Consider the following 22,173-nt stretch of genomic DNA (forward strand, 5'->3'; position numbering starts at 1 on the left):
ACTCTGCTGGTAAAGCTCGAGTGTGTGCTGTGCTCAGGAGATCCACCTTGTCTCGTGCTCAAAACCTGGGGAAGGAATACCCCTGGCAATCGCATCCTGACTTAGTATTTGTGAACACTTTTTTCTTTATTGATTTGGCAATATTCTTTTTTAGTATATGCCTTTTTAATTTGACAAGACACCACAAGGACTGCCTTATTTTTCATTTGGTTGTCGAAGCTTGCTCCCATCTTAGATTTAGGTTTAGGTTAGGTGTTTTTCCACCCTGCATTTACAGTTTAATAAACACCCTTGAACTGTGATCACTTGTGTCTGTCTTTGCTGTTGCCACCATGAGTTCCTTACACACCCTTGCTCTAAGTATCCCTTCTATGGTTCACACAACTCCTCATTAAATGCACACATTCCCGTTGCATCACAGCTCATTGCTTTGTCATCATCTCATTGATGCTGAGTAGCCACTTGTATGCTTTTTTTCTGGGGTAATTCTGCATTTTATATGGGAGAGTGTGCATTTTATATGGGAGAGTGTGCCCCAAGGTGACGGTGCTATATGGGGGTGCCACCATCTTGTTTGAGCTCTGCATTACCCTCACCAGCAATATTATTTTTTACTATTGTTAGACATTTTCCCATTGGCGCCAAGTGTTATTTTAATAATAATTATCAGTGGTATAGCAATTGGTTCCAAATTTAGTCTGACAGGGTATCATGGCATTGAATGATAACGTATGGAAACATTTATCAAATCAAAACCAAATGTATTATAATCATATAATATCAAACCTGAATAGATAGATTCATGACAGATTTCTACCACTTCTAAACCATGTCATTTTAGGTAGCAGTCTGGCCCTAAATCCACATAACTATTCCATAGATGGCCTGAGCTCACTGGGTTGATACGAGTATGATACCAATTTGATGTGGCTTTAGTAATTGGGTGCACTATCGATTACCATACCAAAACCAGGATAGGCACACATCATGTGTTGGGTCATGGTGCAGCAGCTAAGTGCAAACTCTGTCTGCATTGACCTGGTGTCACAGCAGCTGTCAAACAGGCATATGACATCTGAACCTGCTCTGTGCTACAGAAGGGCAGGTGCTGTAGATCAGAAAAGTGATGCAGCAGGGCACACGTGTGGACTTTGCTTTTGGCATGAATCTTCATGAAAGGGAGGTCCGATTAACAGGCCATCCTTTCTGAGATGGATTACCCACATCATTTTATGGCAATCCTTCACATGTCCCCAGACAAAAAGGTTGAGAACCACATTTCTAAGGCGCAAGCATACTCCCCAAGGTGAGAAAACATATTGATACCAACACGCTGGTTTCTTCTCAACTATGGCCACATTTGGGTCCGTCTCCTGTGAATGTAGGCAATTGGATGATCAGCTCCTTCTGAGGTCCGCTTTGCTGAGGCTCCCCTGTTTCCAGATTTACAGGTGCCTACCTGGCATTTAATCCCCTGCCCATAGTCTGGGAGTTCTAGAACTAGCAAACTGTGCAAACCCTCTTTCCAGCATTGAAATGTTATTTGGCAGGTAGAGGCTTGTTGACCTTTCTGTGCTATCCTCATATATACAGACCACAACTGGAGTTGTCTGTAAGATATGACCTGATAAAAGTTCTCTTTGCTCTCGCAAGACCACCCAACCACTGGTAGTGGATTTAAGGGGTTTCCTCTCCTGTCTTACCAATACCTTGGCAAGACCAGACAGAGCGCACTGCTTCTTTCTCCTCCCTCCCCCCAGGGCTTCTAAAATTGTCTGACAAGCTGTCCGACGTCATAGTCTCCTCTAAGTGAACAGCGAGTCCTCAGGAGCCAGGTCTGTTAAAAGAAACCTAGGGTCTGGATGCACAACCAACTCCTGGCTGTATTGTACTGCTCTTCTTTCACCCATTGTTGTCTGACAGCAGTGACACTTGGAACCATCGCACACAAAGCAGGAGTTTTCCCCCATTTATGGATACCTGCTCCAAGAACATCAGAGTATTGGCGGGAACTGGGACCACCTCCAGCTACAATTCAGACTGACTATGGAATATTCTGCCATTCCCTGGCCTAGTGGAACTTCTTCTACTAAGATGCTCACACTGGCAATGGCCTCCTCCACGAAACCAGCAGCCACAATGACCCGTTTGGGTTTCCCCTTGCAGGCTTGGTTTCTCCCTTGCAGGCTGGATCTCCCTTTCTATGTGTCAAAATCTCACAAGGAAAACAACCTCTAGGTGTTGAGGGTGTGGGTTAATCATTGCTAGTGATGCCCTCACTCTTCCTTTTTGTGGCAGTTAACCATCTATGGGTCTGGGATCTCCCTTTGTGTTTTTCCTTCTTGGAAGAAAGATCAGAACCTCTGTCCTTCCCCCTCCTTGTGTTTTCTATCATCAGATTCCTTACCATCTGGTTTGGTTGCATTCACCTGAGCCTTTTTCTGGACTTGAGAAATCACATACCAGTCTGCAGACTTTGCAAGCTCCCTAGGGTCTGATACTCTTGTCTACTGAATTCTGGTGTAACTCCATCTCCCAAGGATTTCTTCGCAGACTGCTATAGTCTACCGGCCCTTAAATATGTCATCTTTGTTACTTGTGACCCATCCACCCAGAAGACTAATGTACAAACTCTGCAGTGGTTTCATGCCCCTTTTTGGTGAGCTGTCTAAAGCTCCTGAGGTATTGTTCTGGGGTTTTGCAGAACTTCCTGAGGATGGTGGCTTTAATCTTCTTATAAATGGGCCTCTACTCAGGAGCCAGCTTAATCCGTGCAAGTGTTCGGTATGCAGCTTATAAGGGTTGAAGGCGGAGTGCGTGTTCCAGCACCTTACACTAATCTAAGATATCTCTTTCAATCTCATACTGTTGGACTAAGCCCTTGGGGATGTGAAGCATAAACCTTCCTTGGTTGCCACCAGTGGAAATTTCTCCTATCACCACTAGAGATCTGTTTGCAGGCCTGCCTTTGTTCATCCAGGTCACGTCAGCACTGCATCAGTGTCCTTTGTTTATGTTCTAAGACCAATCTTCATTCCTCTAAGCTGGTCTTCCTCTAAGATCTGCCCCAGAGAGACCACCCTGGGGCCTGGCTGAGATCTGGGACCTAACAGAAACTTTGGACGTAGATGAACCTGTGAGGGACTACACTACACTCCCTTTGGTGCTATCCCCCCTCCAGTGTAGTGGGTATATAAGCGGAGGGCTACAGATCACCACTGCCCCCCTGAAGCTCCTCTACCCCCACTAGCTTTCTCGCAAGCCTGGAGGCTTTTCAGCAGTACAGCCTTGCTAACCTTCCTGACATGGGGGAGTCCCCTCTCTTGCCCTGCACGTTGCACACACTCATTTCGCGTTCCATTGTTGTAGCAATTAACAAATGCCTGGCCATGCTTCTATCATTAACTGCACACTTTTGTATTGTAGAAGACTAAGCTATAGTCACAGTCTGTATCAAATCCCAACGCTGCCACCAGTATGATGCAATGACAACTGCTCTGTAGGATTATAAGGTAAGTAACGGCTAAACCGCCTACTCACCCATCACACTACTACAAGCCTGCAGTCTTCCCAATTGTAAATGTGAAAAAGGCACAGTCGAGAGATGTATCTCCTTCGCCTATTGTGATAACATGGGGAAGGGACAGACTATACTTTTTATGAGGGTATCAATGTGATGACAGTATCAACCCAAACAGCAATAGTACAGGACTCCAAAATTAAGGAATGTCGAATCAAGGTCCTATAAAAATGTATAAACTTTAATCAAACACATGCCTATGTGAATAACTGACTAGGAAAACTCCTAACCCTGTGGAAAGCACACAGACATGGCAAAACATGGGAATGTGCCCTTAAGGCTCTACACAATAAGAATCCCTATTGGCTTTGTCATTCTTAGTTTGGTATTAGAAATGCTAAGCATCAAACAAATATGTGTTCCATCATGTATTCTTTAATGGTATATTGCTATCAGTGTGATGTTGAAGGCATATTAATCTCATGGCCAAAGATGTTCAAATACCTGTTCATTTTTTCCTTGAAAATATATAAGAAATGAAACATTGATGGAACGTTCTTGCATTTTCTTATCTTAACACTCTAAAGTTTGTTTATTTTTATAGCATGTGGATCTGGCCAAATACACATGCTGAGGGTCTTATAGAAGACATTCTAGCACTGCCAATCCAACACCTTTCAGAAGAACAAAATCCTTCCTTAATTGTTTTATGCACTTCACTGCAAAAGAATACTTAATTCACCCTGTGACTTAAACCTTGTTTTCAAAGGGTCTGTATAAACTGATTTTCTTTTGACAGGTAAAGATCCTAACACAGAATGAAAATGGGAGGCTTCATACTGCTCTAAGCAGCAATCTCAAGAGTGCAGTCACTGCAGCCTTTCTCATGCTTCCAGAAAGCTTCTCAGAGGAAGACCTCTACATCCAGATTGCTGGACTATCCTATTCTGGTTTGTAACTTTACTGTCCCCTGCTTATTGCCAAAAGCCTAATTTATCAACATGTTTACTTTTATCTATTTTGTACACTTAATATGTTTATTTGTTGATACTGTGTACAATGAACCCAGTCTGGGCTTAATTTACTAGGAGTTACTACTGTATTTGTTTTGCTGGCCAATCGAAGATGCGCTTTTTTTAAAAAAAAAAAAAACCTTTACAAAAATTTGAATACAGAAAGTATATATAAAACACATTTTGAAAAGAAATCTTAGATACAGACCAATTAATCATACACACACAGAAAATGTCCTAAAACCATTAAACATTTACATATTTTCATAAAACAAATCTTAAAAGAAAATCTTTCTTGAGCCATAAAACCACAAACATTTGACAAGAATCGTAAAATTGCCATTTTCAAAGAAACCGATTTTCCGTGCAACATATTCCACCAGATTACTTCAGGGAAATATCTTTCTGTATATGACACACATTGTCCAAAGTACTTTGTGAGGAACGCTGAAAGGGACTCACATTCGAGGAATAAGTGTCTTAATGTTTCCTTTACAGTAATGCTTTTGCAAAAGCGACAAGGCACATGCCCCCTTCCCATTTTATCTCTGATTTCTTGAATTTGCCCAGTAGACAGTACATTAAAGCGGAACCGCATAACATTACACCTCCATTTTCTGTCGGGGATTTTATTTAAATATGGTACCAGGGAACCCACTGTCTTCCAATCTGATAACAAATGACCATATAGCAATGAGGTCTTTACTTTCCCATTGGTTTCGGCCCAATCAGCCCATCTAATTCAACATTTCACTTGCATTGGATTCCTGATAAGAAGTACAACATCTGCTCCTATTTTATCAAGTATACGTGTAGTAGTATCGTACATGGATATTAAGAACTTTGATTTTGTTTTACCCGTTGTTAGTTGTAAACCCAATATTGCATATAAATTGTTACCTGATTCCACGATCAGTTTTCTTAGAAGAGCCATTCTCTTTAGAGATTGTAAACCTAGTTTGTTCCTAATTGCCGACATTGGGCTACATTTTGGGAGATAAAACAATATGCTTCCCCAAAATTATGCTTCAATCTTGACAAAACTGACTTCTGCACATTTTGGAAAAAATTCAAGACCATAACTAAGTTTGGGAATGACTTTCAAATGATAAAATCTTAGCAAAGGTAGCATAGAGAATCGACAATACATTCTGTCAATTCTTTTAGTTTGTGCTGTCAATGCAGTCAGTCGATCTTCTAAAACATTCCAATATGCACATTTTTTTATATTTGCAAACACAGGATACCACAATTACCTAAATGTGCGTCTAATTTCAAATTTGTAGTTTTGTAAATACCAGCTAAATCTTGTAGTTTTTTTGTTTGCTCCCAAAATAAGGATGAGAGATTTTTTTTCATTTATAATACGTCCATTTGTATTGATATAATCTTTAAATTTGTTTCTAATTCGTTGTAATCCTATCTGAGTTTTATCGATCAGAAGGAAATCATCCACATAGGAGCACCAATTTAACTTTACCCCCTCTATTTATGGTGAAATAAATGAAGCCTGGTCCAAAGGGATCCCCACATATGATACAAATAGATTTAATAATGTTGGGCCGAAAATACAGCCTTGTGGCAAGCCATTCCATGTGCATATTGGAACTGATAGTTTGCCTTCCTGATTCAGTCGGACCTTGATCATGGATCCTTCATGCAAGTGGATGAGAAGAGACAATATATTCCCAGGCATTCCAAGTACCAACAGTTTTGACCACTGTAAAGACCTATTCACCCGATCGAATGCTTGTGATAGGTCTATACTTGCCACATGCGTCAAAGGAGCATTTTTTCTGCATGAATTCTTGTAGCAGGGAAAACATAAGTCCTCCCCACTCTGTCCCCATTCGCTTTCTAAATCCAAATTGTTTATACTCGAATATTGCAGTTATTTGGGTCCATTCTTCTATTGCCCTCAAAACCAAGCCAGCGAATACCTTAGTATCGGCATCCATTAATGAAATAGGCCTGTAGTTTTGAGGATCACATCTATCCCCCTTTTTGTATATTGGAATAACGCAAGATATTCTCCAGGAGGTGCGTATTTGTTCCGTCAGGACAATATTCCAGAACAACATATAAAGAGCGTTAGCCCTCTGACCTGGATTTGCTTTAAAGATGACATTTGCTAGTCCGTTTGGGCCAGACACTCTAGAATGATTCAATTGTATAATTTGGGTCATTATCTCAGGAAAATAACATTTCCAATCATGTTCAAATATTTCGGGCGTGATTATGGAAGTGAAATATTTTGCTGCATAGATAGCACCAAAATGTCCCACCCACACATCCTCTGATACACTATTAGCTTGTGATATCGTAAGTGGAGATTCCATAGAGTTTATAAGCTTCCAATAGTTTCGAGAGGAATAGACACGTTATCTGCTTGTAACATCTGGCCCTTATGTGATTTAAACCAATTCTTTAGTTTTTGTTTTTCTTTACACGTTTTCATATTTTTCTATTCCCAGGTAATAGGAAGATTTTTAATTCTACGAATATGTTTATTACACACGTTTTTATGTACTTTAACTAGATTGTCAAAGCGATCTGCGTGAGTAACTCTTATAGAACTATTCTTTGATCTAATTGATCTACTAATTATTTTTCCGAAGTAGGCACTAAATTCTATACTAGAAAATAAGTGCCACCTTTCCTCAAACTGTAGCTGTTGGCAATCTGAATTAAAAACCGGGTTTATTTTTTCCACATTTCCCAGGTGCCAGGTTATTGTATTCCTTTTTATATTTACTTCTGTATTTTCTTTGTACTGGTTCCTTATTTGTTGTTGAAACCCAATGTTTATTTGGATTTGCATAAATCTATGATCACTGAAGTTATTATCAATCAATTTATAGAATTTACATACTTAGTAGGTTTCCGGACATAAATATATGGTCGATTTGTATATTTGTATAAACCATTCGACCAGGTATAAGGGTCATCATTGCTCTTTAACATAGTGTTCACATGAGATGAGCACCAATTCAGGAAAAAGTTATACCATATGTGGCCTTGAAGGGCTTTCCTAGTGTAGCCCCTTGGACCTCCTTATATTAATTGTCCTTCCTTTCCCCCTACGAATGACAAAATACCAATATTAGATTCCAGGTTTGTACTCCTATTGTCCAATGTGGGGATTTTGACATTCAAATCGCCAGCGGTTGTGACATGAAGAACTTCGTATTTGATATTCATATCCACAAACCAAGAATTAATCTTCTTGATTTTGTTAGATGGGTTGTTTAAAGGATTCAAATATATATTTACCACCAAGACATACATTTTTCCCTGGTCTATTGCCATTTCCAATATCACAGCCAAGAACCCAGTTATCAGTGAGATTGATTAGAGGATTATTATGCCCTTGCCTATCTTGACTGAGATAATTAATCCGCCTGAGGGACGACGCCTACTAGATTTAGTTGCTAATTGAAACTTTGAGTCAAAACCATCACATCAATATGGAATTTGCATGTCATCCATGATTCTTGTATACAAATAATACTGTTAATTACTAGTTCACCACAGAACTCTTTAGAGAATGTTAAGTGGGAGTAACCCCTAGAATTCCAGGACAACGGATGGATATGATACTAAAGTCCCGTTTTTAAGTTAATCTACTGATTTCTTTAAAGATTGTGCCAACCACGTCCAAGAGTTAACATCATCAGATTTAGTGGGATTCCAGTTATTTTTTCAATAGGACCACAATCTTTCTTAACGTCTCTTACTGTGTCAATTTGTTCATAAGGACTAGTCCCAAAATTCCAACTATACCCTTGGAGTCTTTCTCTCGGATCTTCCATTTTATTTCCGTTTGACAAATAGCCCTGTTTTTGTGTTTTTAAGACAAGGTTGAAATCTTTAACATCATACCCCAGTTTGTTTAATTCTGTTATTTCCTTAAGAACCTAATCATGCACAGTACGAGAGCGAAAAACAATGCGCACAAAATCAAAACGTTCCGGGTGGATATAATCAATGAGTTTTAGGTCAGCTGAAGATAGAAGTCTCAGATTTGGGATTTCCTTGAACAATGAAAGCACACAATTTCTGTTCAAAGAGCAAGGGCCTCCATAGTCAAACAAAATGAATAAGAACAGCCTTGGGCAATCTGTCATTATTGGTCTACGCCAACAAATTTTGTTCAAATCCTCTGTTACAGGTGGATTTAGTGAGTTAGCACATCAAGACCTTCCTCTTTTCATCTGCCTTTGCTCCCCCTCTGCCCTGCTGATCTGCTCTCTTGGCACTGTGCACCTGGCCACCCTCTCTCCCCCGGGCCCAGGCACCTGCTCACCCTGCCACTCTTCTCCACTGCCTCCCGGCCACCCCTCGCACTGGGGACTGTATCTGTATCCCTACAGTGCCCCGCCCCCATTTTCTTCTTTTTATGCACTTATCAGACTTACCCAGTTCTGCTGCCGTAAACACGGCACTTGCCACTTGCTGACCGCCCTACCCCTGTTTATTGCTTCATTATCTATTTATTTGTATTTATTATTATTTATCTGTTCTCCTCTGCTCTGCACTTGCCACTCTCCCCCTTCCATGCACTTTTCCCCTTTCCCTTTCCCATGCACTTGCACGTTCTCAATGTCACTGGGTCTAGTAAGATCGTTGTTCTCCCCTGTTCCCCTCCCTTGCCTTCTCGCTCTCTGAAACACTTGTGTACGAGCGCGATACAAATAAAATATCATCATTTGTTAGTCCCTTGTCAATCAAATCAACACCCAGTTCCGATTTTTGAGCACTAACGTCTTTCAAGGGCACTGATTTCATAGATCTTGTTTGTTCTTTAAATACCTCCAAGAATGTATTTGGGCTGGCTAACTGATCCTTTTGCGGAATTATGATTGGTTTTGACAGTTGTGTATCTTTCTCCTTTACAAATAGAGGAGCCAGTGTTACAGGGAGATTTTGTAAGGGTACACATACTCCTTTTGGTAATTTGTTGGTGAGCCCTATATTCTGTTCAGGTAAATTTGTTTTAGATGTCAAACTATCAACTAGAATCGATGTTTTCAGGCCAATACGGTGTGGTTTTTTTCTGTAGGGGTTCTTGGATACGCTGGTTTTTAACAGATAACTGATACATCTCTTTACTTTTAGTCCCTTTGTGCCCTTATGTCTCATTTCATCTGTTAAAGTGTTTGAAACGATGTTAGCTCCTATTTCATTTAAATCTGAAAAGTCTGTTCTATCATGCTTCAAACCCTAAACAGAGCATGTGTTTCCTGCTCCCTTTTAGTCTCTTTCTGTACTTTATTTGAAGGAAAATAAATTGTACTACTTTCATTAGTGACCTCATACTTTTTTCTATCAATTTGTTATTTATTTGGGAGCCGGTTGTCAGCTTCAATGAATCTCTAGTATCCACCGTTAGCCTTATGCCTAGCAATGATTTGGATTCCTCATCCAACTGATGAAGATCTTTCAAGACATCCTCACATGATTGATTTTTCAATTCTTTTTTCTTGCTTATTACGATTTTTTTTTTTTAATTTCTATTTTGTTTTGCTCTGCGTTTCTCAATACGCATCGCAGAGCGTTTTTCTTTGCAAGTGAGTACCACAATTGAGGTTCCATTCGTATGGGTCACCCCCTCCCGTTCCTTGTAATTAATCTGCATTTCAGCCCTCCCAACTTCAGTCTCCAGGTCAATTAAATCAGTCAGAGAAGAATGGCTATCTTGCATTGCGACATCCTCCTGAGAGGAGGAACTAATTGTAACATCCATGCTTTGCCTACATTGTAGGGACGTTATTGCATCCATTAGACTGCTTACCACCAATATCAGTTCTCCAATTTTCATGGTATTTACTGCTACTTCTTTCATTAGATCACCATCCTTTGCCTCCTCCCCTTTCACCATATCTATACTGCTTTGCGCTGGGTGCTGGGCATGGACATTTCCGGGAGCTATATTTTTCCCTACCTTCTTATCGTCATGTGTCACCTCTGCAGAATACTGAGGCTATACCAAATTGGTTTGTGAAGATTTGCAGGATATACTATGTTTTTTCTGTTCTTTTATCAATAATACTTTTACATCACATGTAAAAATGACTCCATTCAATGTATTAAGTTTTGCAATGATTTCCTCCAATGTGTTTTTCGTTGTCCTCATCTCCCAATGAGTTTGATCATGCCCCCTGTCTAGCAAATTCAATATGCATGTAATTACAGGGAAAGCGTGCTCATCATCCAAATTTGCTCCAGCCACAATGGGTGAGCATCCTGCTTCCCTGGGTGGAGTCTCATTAGGTATTTCATTACTCTTGCTCATTTTACGATAGTTCGGGTTCGTATACAAATCAATATTTGTGGCCCCTGATTTTAGATTTGACTCATAGACAGGGGAACTCGACTTAACATTAGTTGGTTCTATGGGTTCCGGATAGATCAATACCAGCCTTGGATTTCCTGGGTCTTTAGACAATACTTTAGGAACAAAACTCTTAAACATGAAAACATTTCCGACTCCTATCGCTCTCTGCAAGATGGGGTTGGAAGGGCCTAAAGAAAGGCGATTATGTCGCCCTAGTTCATCCTCTATAACCGGAGCAATTAAAGAACAGTCTGAGATCTTATTTTCAAACTGTTCATGCATTGCTCCGTCCTCATAGGAATCCCATACACCCATATTTTCCTTCCCCAATTCACTTTTTACGATAACAGCCTGGTGCCTGTCATTCATTTCCTTTTAATGTATACGTTTGAGGAGTAAAGGACCCAACGACATTTAATGGAGCCTCCTTCAAGCTGATGGCATTTATATCTCCTTTATCAAGATTTAATTCTGGGCTGCAGTGTAAATGAGCAACTTTCTCTGTGCCCATAGATATGGTACCTTCAGTCAGTTTTTCTTGGATGCATGATGCCTCCAACTCGACTGAATCTTGCTCATCCATATTCACACGTAATGGAGTGCCCGTTAGCTTTCTGCCACTCCTAAGTCAGTTAACCATTTTGTTTCTAGTCTCAGAATTCCAAAGTTTTAGGAAATTCAAGACCTTTTGTTGTTTCAATTGTTGCCAAACCAGAAAGATGTGTAGTCTTAACACTAAATTGCTATATGAATGTGTTTAGGCAAATCCCACGCCCAACAACCAGGACTTCATAAAACCTCTGTTTGCATTTTGCATCAGCTGTAGCAATAACTCCACCACCAACTAGTACGTAGTGATTTTGCCACAATATTTACAGGTTACAAGGCAAAGACTTCTTGGTCGTAATCCCAGTGCACTATATTTTCTTTACCTGATACCAAGGAAGTACACGCCCCGCGACTCCACACCTAACAGCCCAGCAGTACACATGTTCCCACTTCGGTGCGCAAGTCAGTGAGTAGTTGTAGGCTTGCTGGGTAGGCGATGGGCGGGGCCAGTATGAACGCAAGAAACGTTTAGAAGGTTTTTGCCATACACGCCGTACGGGTTTCTGCTCGACTGTGTGTACATTTCAAATTTTACCTTGAACTGCCTTGTACCATTGCAACATTCACACGAGCGATTGCCGGGGTGGGACTGGAGACGCATCCGCCACGTCCAATCCTGGACGGCGGGCGTCGCCGCGATAACCCTGGTGACGCCAAAACCAAGTCTCACACGGGTATGCGCACACGCAACTCGTTCTACGAGACGTTGGAACCGGAGCACTGTGAAGGTAAGGAACCCCGTCTAGGAACAGCAAGCATTTTTGAAGCACATTTTTTTTAAATGGATCACAGAGAAGCTCATTACTTCTCTTTTTGAACAGGGAGGTTTTCCTGAAACACGTGCCTATATGCAAGGCGACACCGACTCTGAAAGAAAGCTAAGGTAAACGTGAACTACAGGTTATGTGCAGACACATAGATTTCTTTAAACAATGCTTCTAATAAGGTTGAGGAAACTAATGGATGTACTGTTACTTTTCCCTTTTTTCGACCGACCAATATGATTGGACTTGTCATGCAACAATATTTACCTACGTGATGGTATGTACATTTGCAATTTACATCATTTTGTTTGTAATGTAATGGCATTGATTTTGTTAAAATGTAGCCCTGAAGATGGTGCTATGCACCGAAATGCATTGGCAAAAGCTGATACTTTAAGTGGAGGAATTGCTTGTTCGCCTAAAGCATCGTGTGATTAAAACACAAATTAAATATAAAATATTTGAAGAAAGTGCTTGAAATCTCATGTATAACCCTTTAACTTGAAAGATTGGAACTTGACAGTACTGAGCCAAACGCACAAGCGATGATATAAATACAAGCCAATAATATCCAGAAGAATTAATTTAACTGCCTAAGGGAAGCAAGGAGGAGCACTGGGCTTTACAGGTTGGTTTCCACTCTGTTTTTCATTTTGTTGTTCATGTTATAGAGTCCGAGTGTCATTGGACTTTTTTAACCCTGTAGCTCCACATACAAGCAAGAACGTATTGAAAATAAGAAGGACACTATTTGATTCTGAGAATTATAGAACCAGAAGTGGTGCCCACCTTTTCTCCATTTGTTCTCTCTAGTTCAGACATTGTACATCCAAGCAGTAGTTCAATAGGTTACTTGTAGTGTTGGTGTCCCTGCACTTCTTATCTTGGAGTGCTGACTTTGTCAGGGTGATCAGTCTCTTCACTCTATAGTATGTTAGGTCCCTCATTTGGTAAGGACTTTGCCAAGCCCAGGGGTCCTTCTGTTGCTCTCAAGCCCTCCAAGAGATGGCCGGTCTAGGCAGGGGCTTCGGATGGGCCCCAGACTTCCACAACTGGAATAATAATATTCTGCCCAGTCTCTTCTTGATTTTCATGTTTGTTTTCTGAACATGTTAACGGCATTCCAGGTGTCCCACTTGTTAACTAGTTGAAATTGTGATAATTCTATTGGTGCTTATGTCATCTTAAACAAAGCAAACAGGGCCATGGTAGTAAGTCATCACATTTCTCAGCCTCCTTGTCAACTCCCGCAAGAGGTGCTTCAGGGACTAATTGATTGAATCTCTTGCCTAAGCCATCCATTTGCTAGCTATAGCTAGAGGCACATTCTTTCCAATGTGTAGCACATTCGTAATCTGTCATAAGATTAGTCATGCATGTTGATCCCTGATCTATGAAGATTTCTTGGGAAAAACAACCCAAGCAAAAATAAGGAACAAAGAGCCTCATTACAACTCAGGCGGTAAGGGGTTTACGGCGCCGTAAACAGCGCCGACCGTTACCGCCTGAGTACGAGGTCCCTTAGCGCCATGGCGGATTTAACACCTGCTTTTAGCAGGTGTTAAAATCCATGGCGCTAAGGGACCATGGAGTTAATTACGCCACCGTAATTTACGGTGGCGTAATTAACGCCTTCCCCACTCCCATTATGCCCTATGGGGCAAAAATGGGAATGGGGAAGGGTAAATGGGGATTGGGGACTTACCGCCCCGCCAAACTCGGAATGGGGCGGTAAGTCCGCCAACCACCATGGCGTAAACGTAGTTTACGCCATGGTGGTAAAGTCACGGCCCAGGCGGTAACTTACCGCCTGGGTCGTAATGAGGCCCAAAGTATTTAAGGATTTACTGATCTGTTGTGTTGTGCCGCATGGGAAAGGCCTCAGTGTATCAAGTGGTGTAATCTACAATCATCAAAGGGTCTCTGTTACCAGCATTACAGTGGCTAAGGAGTCACTTTTTTAATAAGCATACCCAACCAAGAAAATGGTACCTCAATAATCGGTAAGGGTTGTAAAGGCAATTGCTCAATGTCTACTCTGGGCTTCTTTTTGCAGATGGCGCACTCCTCAACACCTTTTTTTATAAGTTGTATATCCCTGGCTAAACAAACCTATTAAACACATGTCTCTATGTTTTGGCACTATCTCGTTGTCCTGTGGTTAGTTGTGTATTAGGTCACTCCAAAACCTTTCTCCTAATTGAGTGGCTGCACTAAGCCCTTTTCTTAAACTAAGGTTCCTTTCTACTCATTGCAATGGAACAAAAAACATACTTCAAGGACTGGTCATTCTGTTTTGCTATGGCAAATCATGATGGAGGAGAGGGGGTTTGTTTACATTTTGGGCTTGAGTCTGATGTTGGATGGAATGGCCTGACGACCTTCAGCTCCCTTACGAGCAGCTTTCTGACTTTGGTCAACTAGGACTTAAAATCTCATAAACTATCAAGGCTACCAGTTCCCTTTCTTTTACCAAGAATATGTCTCTGTGGAAGACCTTTACTCTACTTGAATAATCCACACTTGCCACTCAAGCCTCAACACCTACTCTCTACATTGCAGACTTAGCTGCAGTCCTCTCCTAAGTCCCATTCTGAAGCTGGAGTCTCGTGCATATGGAAACCAGATTATGGTCCACTGCTAATCAACAATGTCTGTGCTATAGAGATCAAATCTTGCTATTCCTGGGGTTCCATTAAAAAGGCGATTGCCCCATGGTTACAATTCTAACGCCATATCTCACCTGCCAAGTAGGATCAGCACAAGGCAGACACAGAGAAGAATGGTTACATCAGGGTGTATTGTGGATATTTGGAGCATCAGGCCACTGTAAATAAATCAAGGTGAAATAAAATTGTTCAGCAACATCCGTATAGCTTCTCCTAACACTCACTACTTCTGAGCATTGCAAGTCTCCATCGGGTATTAGTTTCCGGTGATGTGATAATTTCACAGCAGTCACAGTCCTAGGTGAGTATCTCAGCACATATTTCTTGTCTCCAGATTCTTTAAGCCTTGGTCCTCTGCTTCTAGTCCTCTGTATAGCTGAAGATCCCTCCAGGCATCCCTCGACACAGGTGCTCCAGCAAGCTTGCCTTTGCCAATGGCAAAAGCGGGGGCTCTGTGAAGGCTGGCAAAACCCCAGAGTTTTGCCCAGAGACTGGTAGCGTGGCCCCCTCTATTTGATCTTGCTTGCGTCCTTCCTGTGTCAGGTTCCCGGCTCTAGCCCTGTCTTACTCCTTAACAATTTGAAATGGTTTTGCCCCTAAGCAACACTTTCCTACTCTCCTTTCTTCTCTACTTTCTGTGCTCCTGTATGTTTTCGACATCACCTCCAATTGCGATGGTGTTTCTCCTAACCTCCTCCTTGGTATATCTTACACCTCCACTTGGTGTTTGTATGCATCCTACCTGGCAACTTCTCCCAACAACCTGTATGATAGTCTCTGCCACCTGCATCACAAATTCTTCCACCTCCTCTCTGATGTTACATCCGCCTCACTCCTCACAACTCCATGCAACCTATCCGATATCACTCCCTGCCTTCTTCCCAATACTCCAATAACCTCCTCTCTCCACTGTCTTCTGCCTCACTGCTCTGCTGCAACCACCTCCCCTCTTCCACTCCTCCTCTGCTCACTCTCTCCACTTGTCTGTATCTCTGGCCAATTCCGAATGAATGCCCACACTACCACTAACATGGTTATTATGCCATCCTAGACCCTCCTTCTCGATAATGCTCCTGCGAGTGACAGTGCTGTCTGTTTTTATTTGTTTTTGTGAAGTCGAACCACTCACAATATCAACGCTCTGTCCAACATAAAGAGTTCTAGAACCAATAAGTCTGACATGGCAGTGTAAGAATATCCGTGATTGATAGACAATAAGTCAGAAGAGAAAAGTTGTAATCTTCTTCTGAAAAGCTAGTGAATCTGACATTTGTCCGAGTTCTTCTGGGAGGGCGTTCCAGTGCCTATACGCTAAAATGGCAAAAGATTGTCCCATTGCTTTAGAACGTGAATATGCAGATGACATGCAGCTCTACCTCAAGATATCCTTCATCGAAGATATCCACAGCCACACATTGGATGTCCAGTGCTTACCTGAAGTTCAACCCCTCCAAGGCTGGTGGCCAACAACGCTGAACACTGTCTCTCTGCTGTGAACTTTGAGGACTTTACACCATAGTTGACCATCTGTGCCAAGTCTCTTGGACACTTCTCTTTCAAGCAGAACATATCAAGGACGACACAAAGGTGAAACACTGAAATGAAACAATGGGGTGTTCCCGTGTGAATACTATTAAACAACTGATTTAGAGGCTACCAGCAGTTACTAGCCTGGTAAAATCACTCAATTTAATAAAGAAATAGTACCTAGCATACTATGCTTGTGCAGTATATATTATCATTGGCACAAGACCACATGAGTACAGGAAAAGATATGCTTGTTTAGAAAAAAGGAGAACAACAGATTCTGAAACTCAAATATGCAGTTTTTTATTACATGAATACTTCTGAAGAACTAATAGTGAATTTCACAAAAGGGTAACAAATATTTGCAAGACTTAAAAATAAAATCATTAGATAGTTATTGGTATGTTCAAAAAACATCAAAACGTTTATGAAAATAATACACAGATACATTTGACTTTCAGGAAAAAGAGAAGCTGAATTAAACCAATCACGCTCAGTGTGACAGCAGCCTGGGACTGTCTGTAAGACTTAATGTGCTGGCCAAATCATTGGACAGACTATAGCTAACTGTCCCTAGCTAAATTAAAGCTAATATATCTGGCCTTTTTATGCATCAAAATCACCCCAGAATGTAAATAGGAACTGGGTAGGTTTTGGTTACAAAACAGATGACAAAGCAGGTTTTAAAGTCATACATGATTAAACATAAGGCTGAAAGAATATACAACATAAGGCTGAAAGGATGTACCCATTGTTTCATTTCAGTATACTACTCCACTTTGGTCCCGGGGTATTTGGAGTTCCTCTTTGTTCTCAACAAAGGTGAAATACCCCTGTTGTAAGCACCCCATTCCCTATATCTTCGCTTCCTCGCTGTTTTTCTCCTCCAATTACTTGTAAAGCACTCTGTTACTTCCCGAAGCTAGGTCTGATCTTCATAACACATGGCAATAAAAATGGAGCCACTTTACTATATACAAGGTTTGTCAGGTGATCATGAACTCTATTTCTTCTTGAGCAGTTATTTCTTTCCCCCTTAGGTTTTGTCATGATTTGCGTTTCCGGTCACAATGCTCTCTGTCTTAGTTCTGCCTCTATTAAAACACAATAGGAACTTTGATTCCAAGTTTTAGGTTTTAGTGAATCTCCTTTCAGTCTCTTCAATTGTAGTGAGGAACTTTAACTTCAGTTTCCTCGTCCTCATGCGTGACATGTCATGTGTCACCAGGCATGCCCTTGTCTGGAGCAGAGACTAGCGTCACAGCTGCACAGCCTTCTGCATTGATCGAAGTGAGCGGAAATGGTCGAAAGCGGTGTTCCATTACTTTTTACGACCATATTCACCATTCTATATAGCGGATTTGTCCATTCATGCCCCTGTGCAAGTGTAAAGTTGTAATATGAGCCTTCGTTACTAGTCTCCTCACTTAGACTATTGCAGTGCCCCGGCACTACCACCTTGTCACATGTTCAACTATGCGTCTGCCTACCCTCTCCCCTAGCGAGATTGCAGTTCCACTACTTAGTTTGGCACACTTCAACCACTGGCCTTCTGAGTTTCTAGATCTCTGCGAACCAATGGTAATTTCTCGCGGTACCATTGCATCATATAACTAATCACTGCTGTGGTGTTCCTTTGCCTGTTATAGCTTCACAGTCAGTGCTTCTGAGAGAACCCTCTTTGACTGTGCTTCTAATTCAGGTGCAAATCCTCCGATTTCTACAGGCATTCTAGATTTGGATCCCACAGGAAACGTTTACAGCATTTTAAAGAAATACTATTCTTCGAGAATTAGAGGTCAGGGACAGAGTCCACATTGTTTATTGGACAGATTTGTATTTAAGATTTTCGCATTTTGGAAATGTGCGAGGTGCACTTGAACGCATGCGTTGGTCCGTGTTTTTCGGTATTCCAGTTTGATAGAAACAGTATGCACTACTCCAAAAACGAATTAAGATACATTCATGGTTTGCTTGCTAGTAAATTACGTTCATTAGCATTTTTTGTTACACGTTTTGTAACATTCACACAAACTGGAATGTGGGAATATGTTTTTTTTAAAACATTTATTTTTTATTTGTATATATGTCATTTCACTTTTAAAAATGGAATACATGTTCCACAGAAAGTGAGTATGTTCCTTTCTTTTTTCCTTAATAGGCGACTTCAGGATGATAATCGGGGAAGACCGGTCAAAGGTGCTAAATATTGTGAAAGCCAATATGTCACATTTCCAGAAGTTATACAGTAATATGCTTGAGGAGTGCCCTCAGGTTGTGTATAAGCACCAGCAGGGCAGATTAGAGGTAAATATAATTTGATTTTCTTTTATTTTGCCCATTAAGCGTTGATGCCAGAAAGAACTGATGTGGGAAACGGTGCAGCACTCGACCTTTTGAAGCCTTTCTGTGGCCTACCCTAGACCCAACAAGGTGATGAGCAGTGGGGGTGTTGTACTTAGCTTGCTTGCTTCCTCTGGGTTGGCTTGGACAGCTCTGTATCACACTCTCCAACCCAGATAGATGGGGCAGTGGAGTGACAGGTAATCTCCGTGGGTAACCCTCCAGGGTCTATATCTCTTGCACTAGATCCCTCTTGGGAGTCATAAGGCTTCTCGTTTTCCTGGTTGTGGAGAGGGCTCATGCCTGTGCAGTGGTGGGCTAGAAACCTGGAAATAATTACTGGGAACCAAACGAGGCCCCGGAAATAATTAATGGGAACCAAAAGAGGCCATGGAAATGACTTTCCCCATATTACACATTTTCAACAAGTCCAACCCTTTTCCTATGAGAATGTGTTAATACCACAAACATTAGGCCCAGGATGCAGAGGGCTACCAGGAAATCTCCAGAGTTCCCTGCAGGTCAGTCCATCCATGTGCCGGTGCTGCTCTTAGTTCCATCTGGGGGATCAAGAGTGCAAACCAATCCCACCTGTAAAACACTAGTGAGTTGGACTCCTTGCTCCTGTTCTCATTGCTTTTCATTTTCCTGGTCCCTTTCTCACTCCCCGCTTCCTTGAGGCTTGCAGTCCTCACTTCACGAGGCCCTGTGCCATCCTGTTAGGAAGAATTCTCTGTTTAGGCTGAATTTCCTAACCTAGTGAGTCCCCCAGCAGCTTTGCTGGATTTTTTGGGGTTTATTTTTTTCTCCTGCCAAGAGTGAGACTCTTTTACCCTCACTCTTGGACATGACTTGAGAGTGTTTTCTGTGACTTGCTATGTGCTTATGGGCTAGGGAGTAATTTTCCCCATAGGCCATCATTGGTTTTTGAATGTGTGTTACACAGCACCCTCAGTGCAGTAGCACAGGGGTGTCATAGAGACCCCCAAACATAGACTCCACACCCTGGGACTGACTACTGTCTCCCTGGGTCTGTAAAGTTACCATTGACTTTACTAGTTAACTTAGGAACTTAACCAGTACAAACCATCTTACTGTGGAAGTACTGGTAGGGGCAATTAGATTGCCCCTGGGTCTGTTGTCGAGGGGCTACTGTCCCGTCCCCCCTCGCCGAGTTCTGGCTGGTGGCAGTGGATACCACGGAAATATTCCCCCGGAATATTTCCCAATGGGATTTCCCATTGTTTTTGATGCACCACTTTTTGGTGCAATGTTAAAGATACCGCCGGTTTATTTAATTAATATAAATTCACCGGTTGGGATCTTTTGCCAGAACTAGCTGCCAAAATGGCGTCTAGGTTCACTTCCGTAACCCTGAACCCGAGTCGAGCCTTTGTTCCACTTTTGGCGGGCTTCTGCACAGAAGCCCTCCAAAGTGGTGCCATTCTGTCTGGGTACCACAGGGGGTGTGGGAGGGGGTTTAGGCACCCTGGACTGAGTTGCCTTGCCAACTCATGTCGCACTCTAGTGTGATTGGCCCAAGTGGTGAGCCACCCCGCTCACCACTTAGCATGTTTGAGTGACAGCTAGGCTGTATGAATGGGGGTTTGCTGCATAAAAGCAGGGTTTTTGGGACTGGTTCTTCAGAAGTCGCCACAGGACCTAAGAAGCCGAAGAGGGAGAAGCCGAGCCGACCTGCCAAGACGACACCACCGGTGAAGCCCTGCAGAACCGTCTCACCACTTTTCCCGACGACAGAGGAGATCTCCCGCCGGAGAGTCTTCTTCCCTTAACTGGTGGGGACAACCAGTTGCTGCCTTCTTTTCGCCGTTCCGAAGCATCTCGTGGCCGCCTTGCCTGTGCCAAGCACCCCGGCAACCGGGATACCACTTTTTACCTCAACCGCGAAAGAGGGGTAAAAATCCTGTGACCGGAAAACTCCACGGCTGGCCTCATCCCTGGTAGTGCAACGACCTGCAGCTTTCCTCCACGTCGAGATCACCTCTTCCTTGGGACGACGCCGCGACTTGCACCCACTACCAGGAACGACTACCACCGCTGGAGGAATCTTTCCACTTTTAAAGGTACTGTGTTCCGCCCGGCCTCCCTTGCCACCGATTGTACGGGGTAGATTTAGCCCTCGGCTCTCGAACCTGGGTAGGTCTGGGACACCCTAACCAAACTTTTCAGAACCGTAGTAAAACCTTTTAACGCACCTGCAAAGACGTGTGACATTGTGTGATCGTGGGCACTTTTTCGCCTGGCTCCCTCTAAAGCGGGCCCCGAACTAATTCTCCTTGTTCCACCATTGACTGTCTTTGCTGACCTTATGTGAAAAGTGTTTTACCTTACTGCTCTCTTTATTTCTGCCTTTTCCCTCCCTTTTGGTAATACTTGTTGGAGTACCATCTAACGTTAAGCGCTCACCTCTGGTTGGAAATAAGTGGTGTTAACTTAGAATTGTCCAACAATTGATTAGGGATGTACATATGAGTAATAGTAACTGTGTTTGACTTTCTTACCTTTTCTAATGTGCTAGTGTAATTTATGAGTGTACCTTTAATAAATAAGTTTATACTTTTACACCTAGCTCTGGTCAGTGTTTGCTTGTGCTACTGTGCCTCTGTACCTATTATGTATCCTCTGTATACTGCCTAACTCTTCTTGAGGGAAGTCTGGCTGCTCAGCCACAGCTACCACAGTGAATCTGTGCGGTGCAGACTGCTACCAAGTGGGTTTACTGCCAACACCTGTAGTCTTAAATCTTTTGCAGTGGTCCCAGAGGGAACTGCACAGGTTTCTGCCTAACACTGGTGTACAGCGGTGGGATCTGTATTGAGTATACACTTTAGAGTACTTTTGAGATACCTTAGTGCAACTAACCACAAAGCTTAAGCACAAGAAAGAAAAAGTCATTTTTAACCTGTCTACTATGGAAAGTTATAGTCAAGAGTCCCTTGCTACAAAAACTGCTTATTGTCTAAGACTTCTCTGTAAGCATAAGAATCTCATGACTAAAGGAAAGAAAATAGAGCTAATAGAAAGGTTGTTAGAAAATCAAAGTCTGGATGATGGTTCAGAGGAACCTATCACTCCAGCAAATGTAGAAAGCAGCAATGATCTTGATATGGCACAAAGTATTGATGATCTTGGGTCAGAACCAGAAGAGGAGAATGAAACTGTTGTAGATAGTCCCTCTAGGCCTCTGTCTGCCCTACCAGCTGTACCTACTGGACCTTTGCCAGGTCCCACATTTAGCCCTCAATACTTTGAGCTAGAGAAAATGAAACTTGAATTAGAGTACAAGAAACTTAATGCTCAAACTGACAAAGAATTAAGGCTAAGGGAAATGGAGCTCAAGTATGAGCTAGAAATGAAGAAATTGTCTGTT

At 42.1% G+C, this 22,173-nt stretch overlaps 1 protein-coding gene across 1 annotated transcript in view; it reads left to right on the plus strand.

Annotated features, from left to right (window-relative positions):
* Nucleotides 1-22,173, plus strand: part of TAMM41 (TAM41 mitochondrial translocator assembly and maintenance homolog) — a 407,953-nt gene that overhangs the window by 66,571 nt on the left and 319,209 nt on the right. Inside the window, exons 4-5 of the mRNA XM_069643916.1 lie at nt 4,320-4,470; nt 18,601-18,746. Coding sequence (XP_069500017.1) covers nt 4,320-4,470; nt 18,601-18,746 — 297 coding nt within the window. The remainder of the gene's footprint in view (nt 1-4,319; nt 4,471-18,600; nt 18,747-22,173) is intronic.

The sequence above is a fragment of the Ambystoma mexicanum genome, chromosome 2p (assembly GCF_040938575.1).
Source record: "Ambystoma mexicanum isolate Mex_15411 chromosome 2p, UKY_AmexF1_1, whole genome shotgun sequence".
NCBI lineage: Eukaryota > Metazoa > Chordata > Amphibia > Caudata > Ambystomatidae > Ambystoma > Ambystoma mexicanum.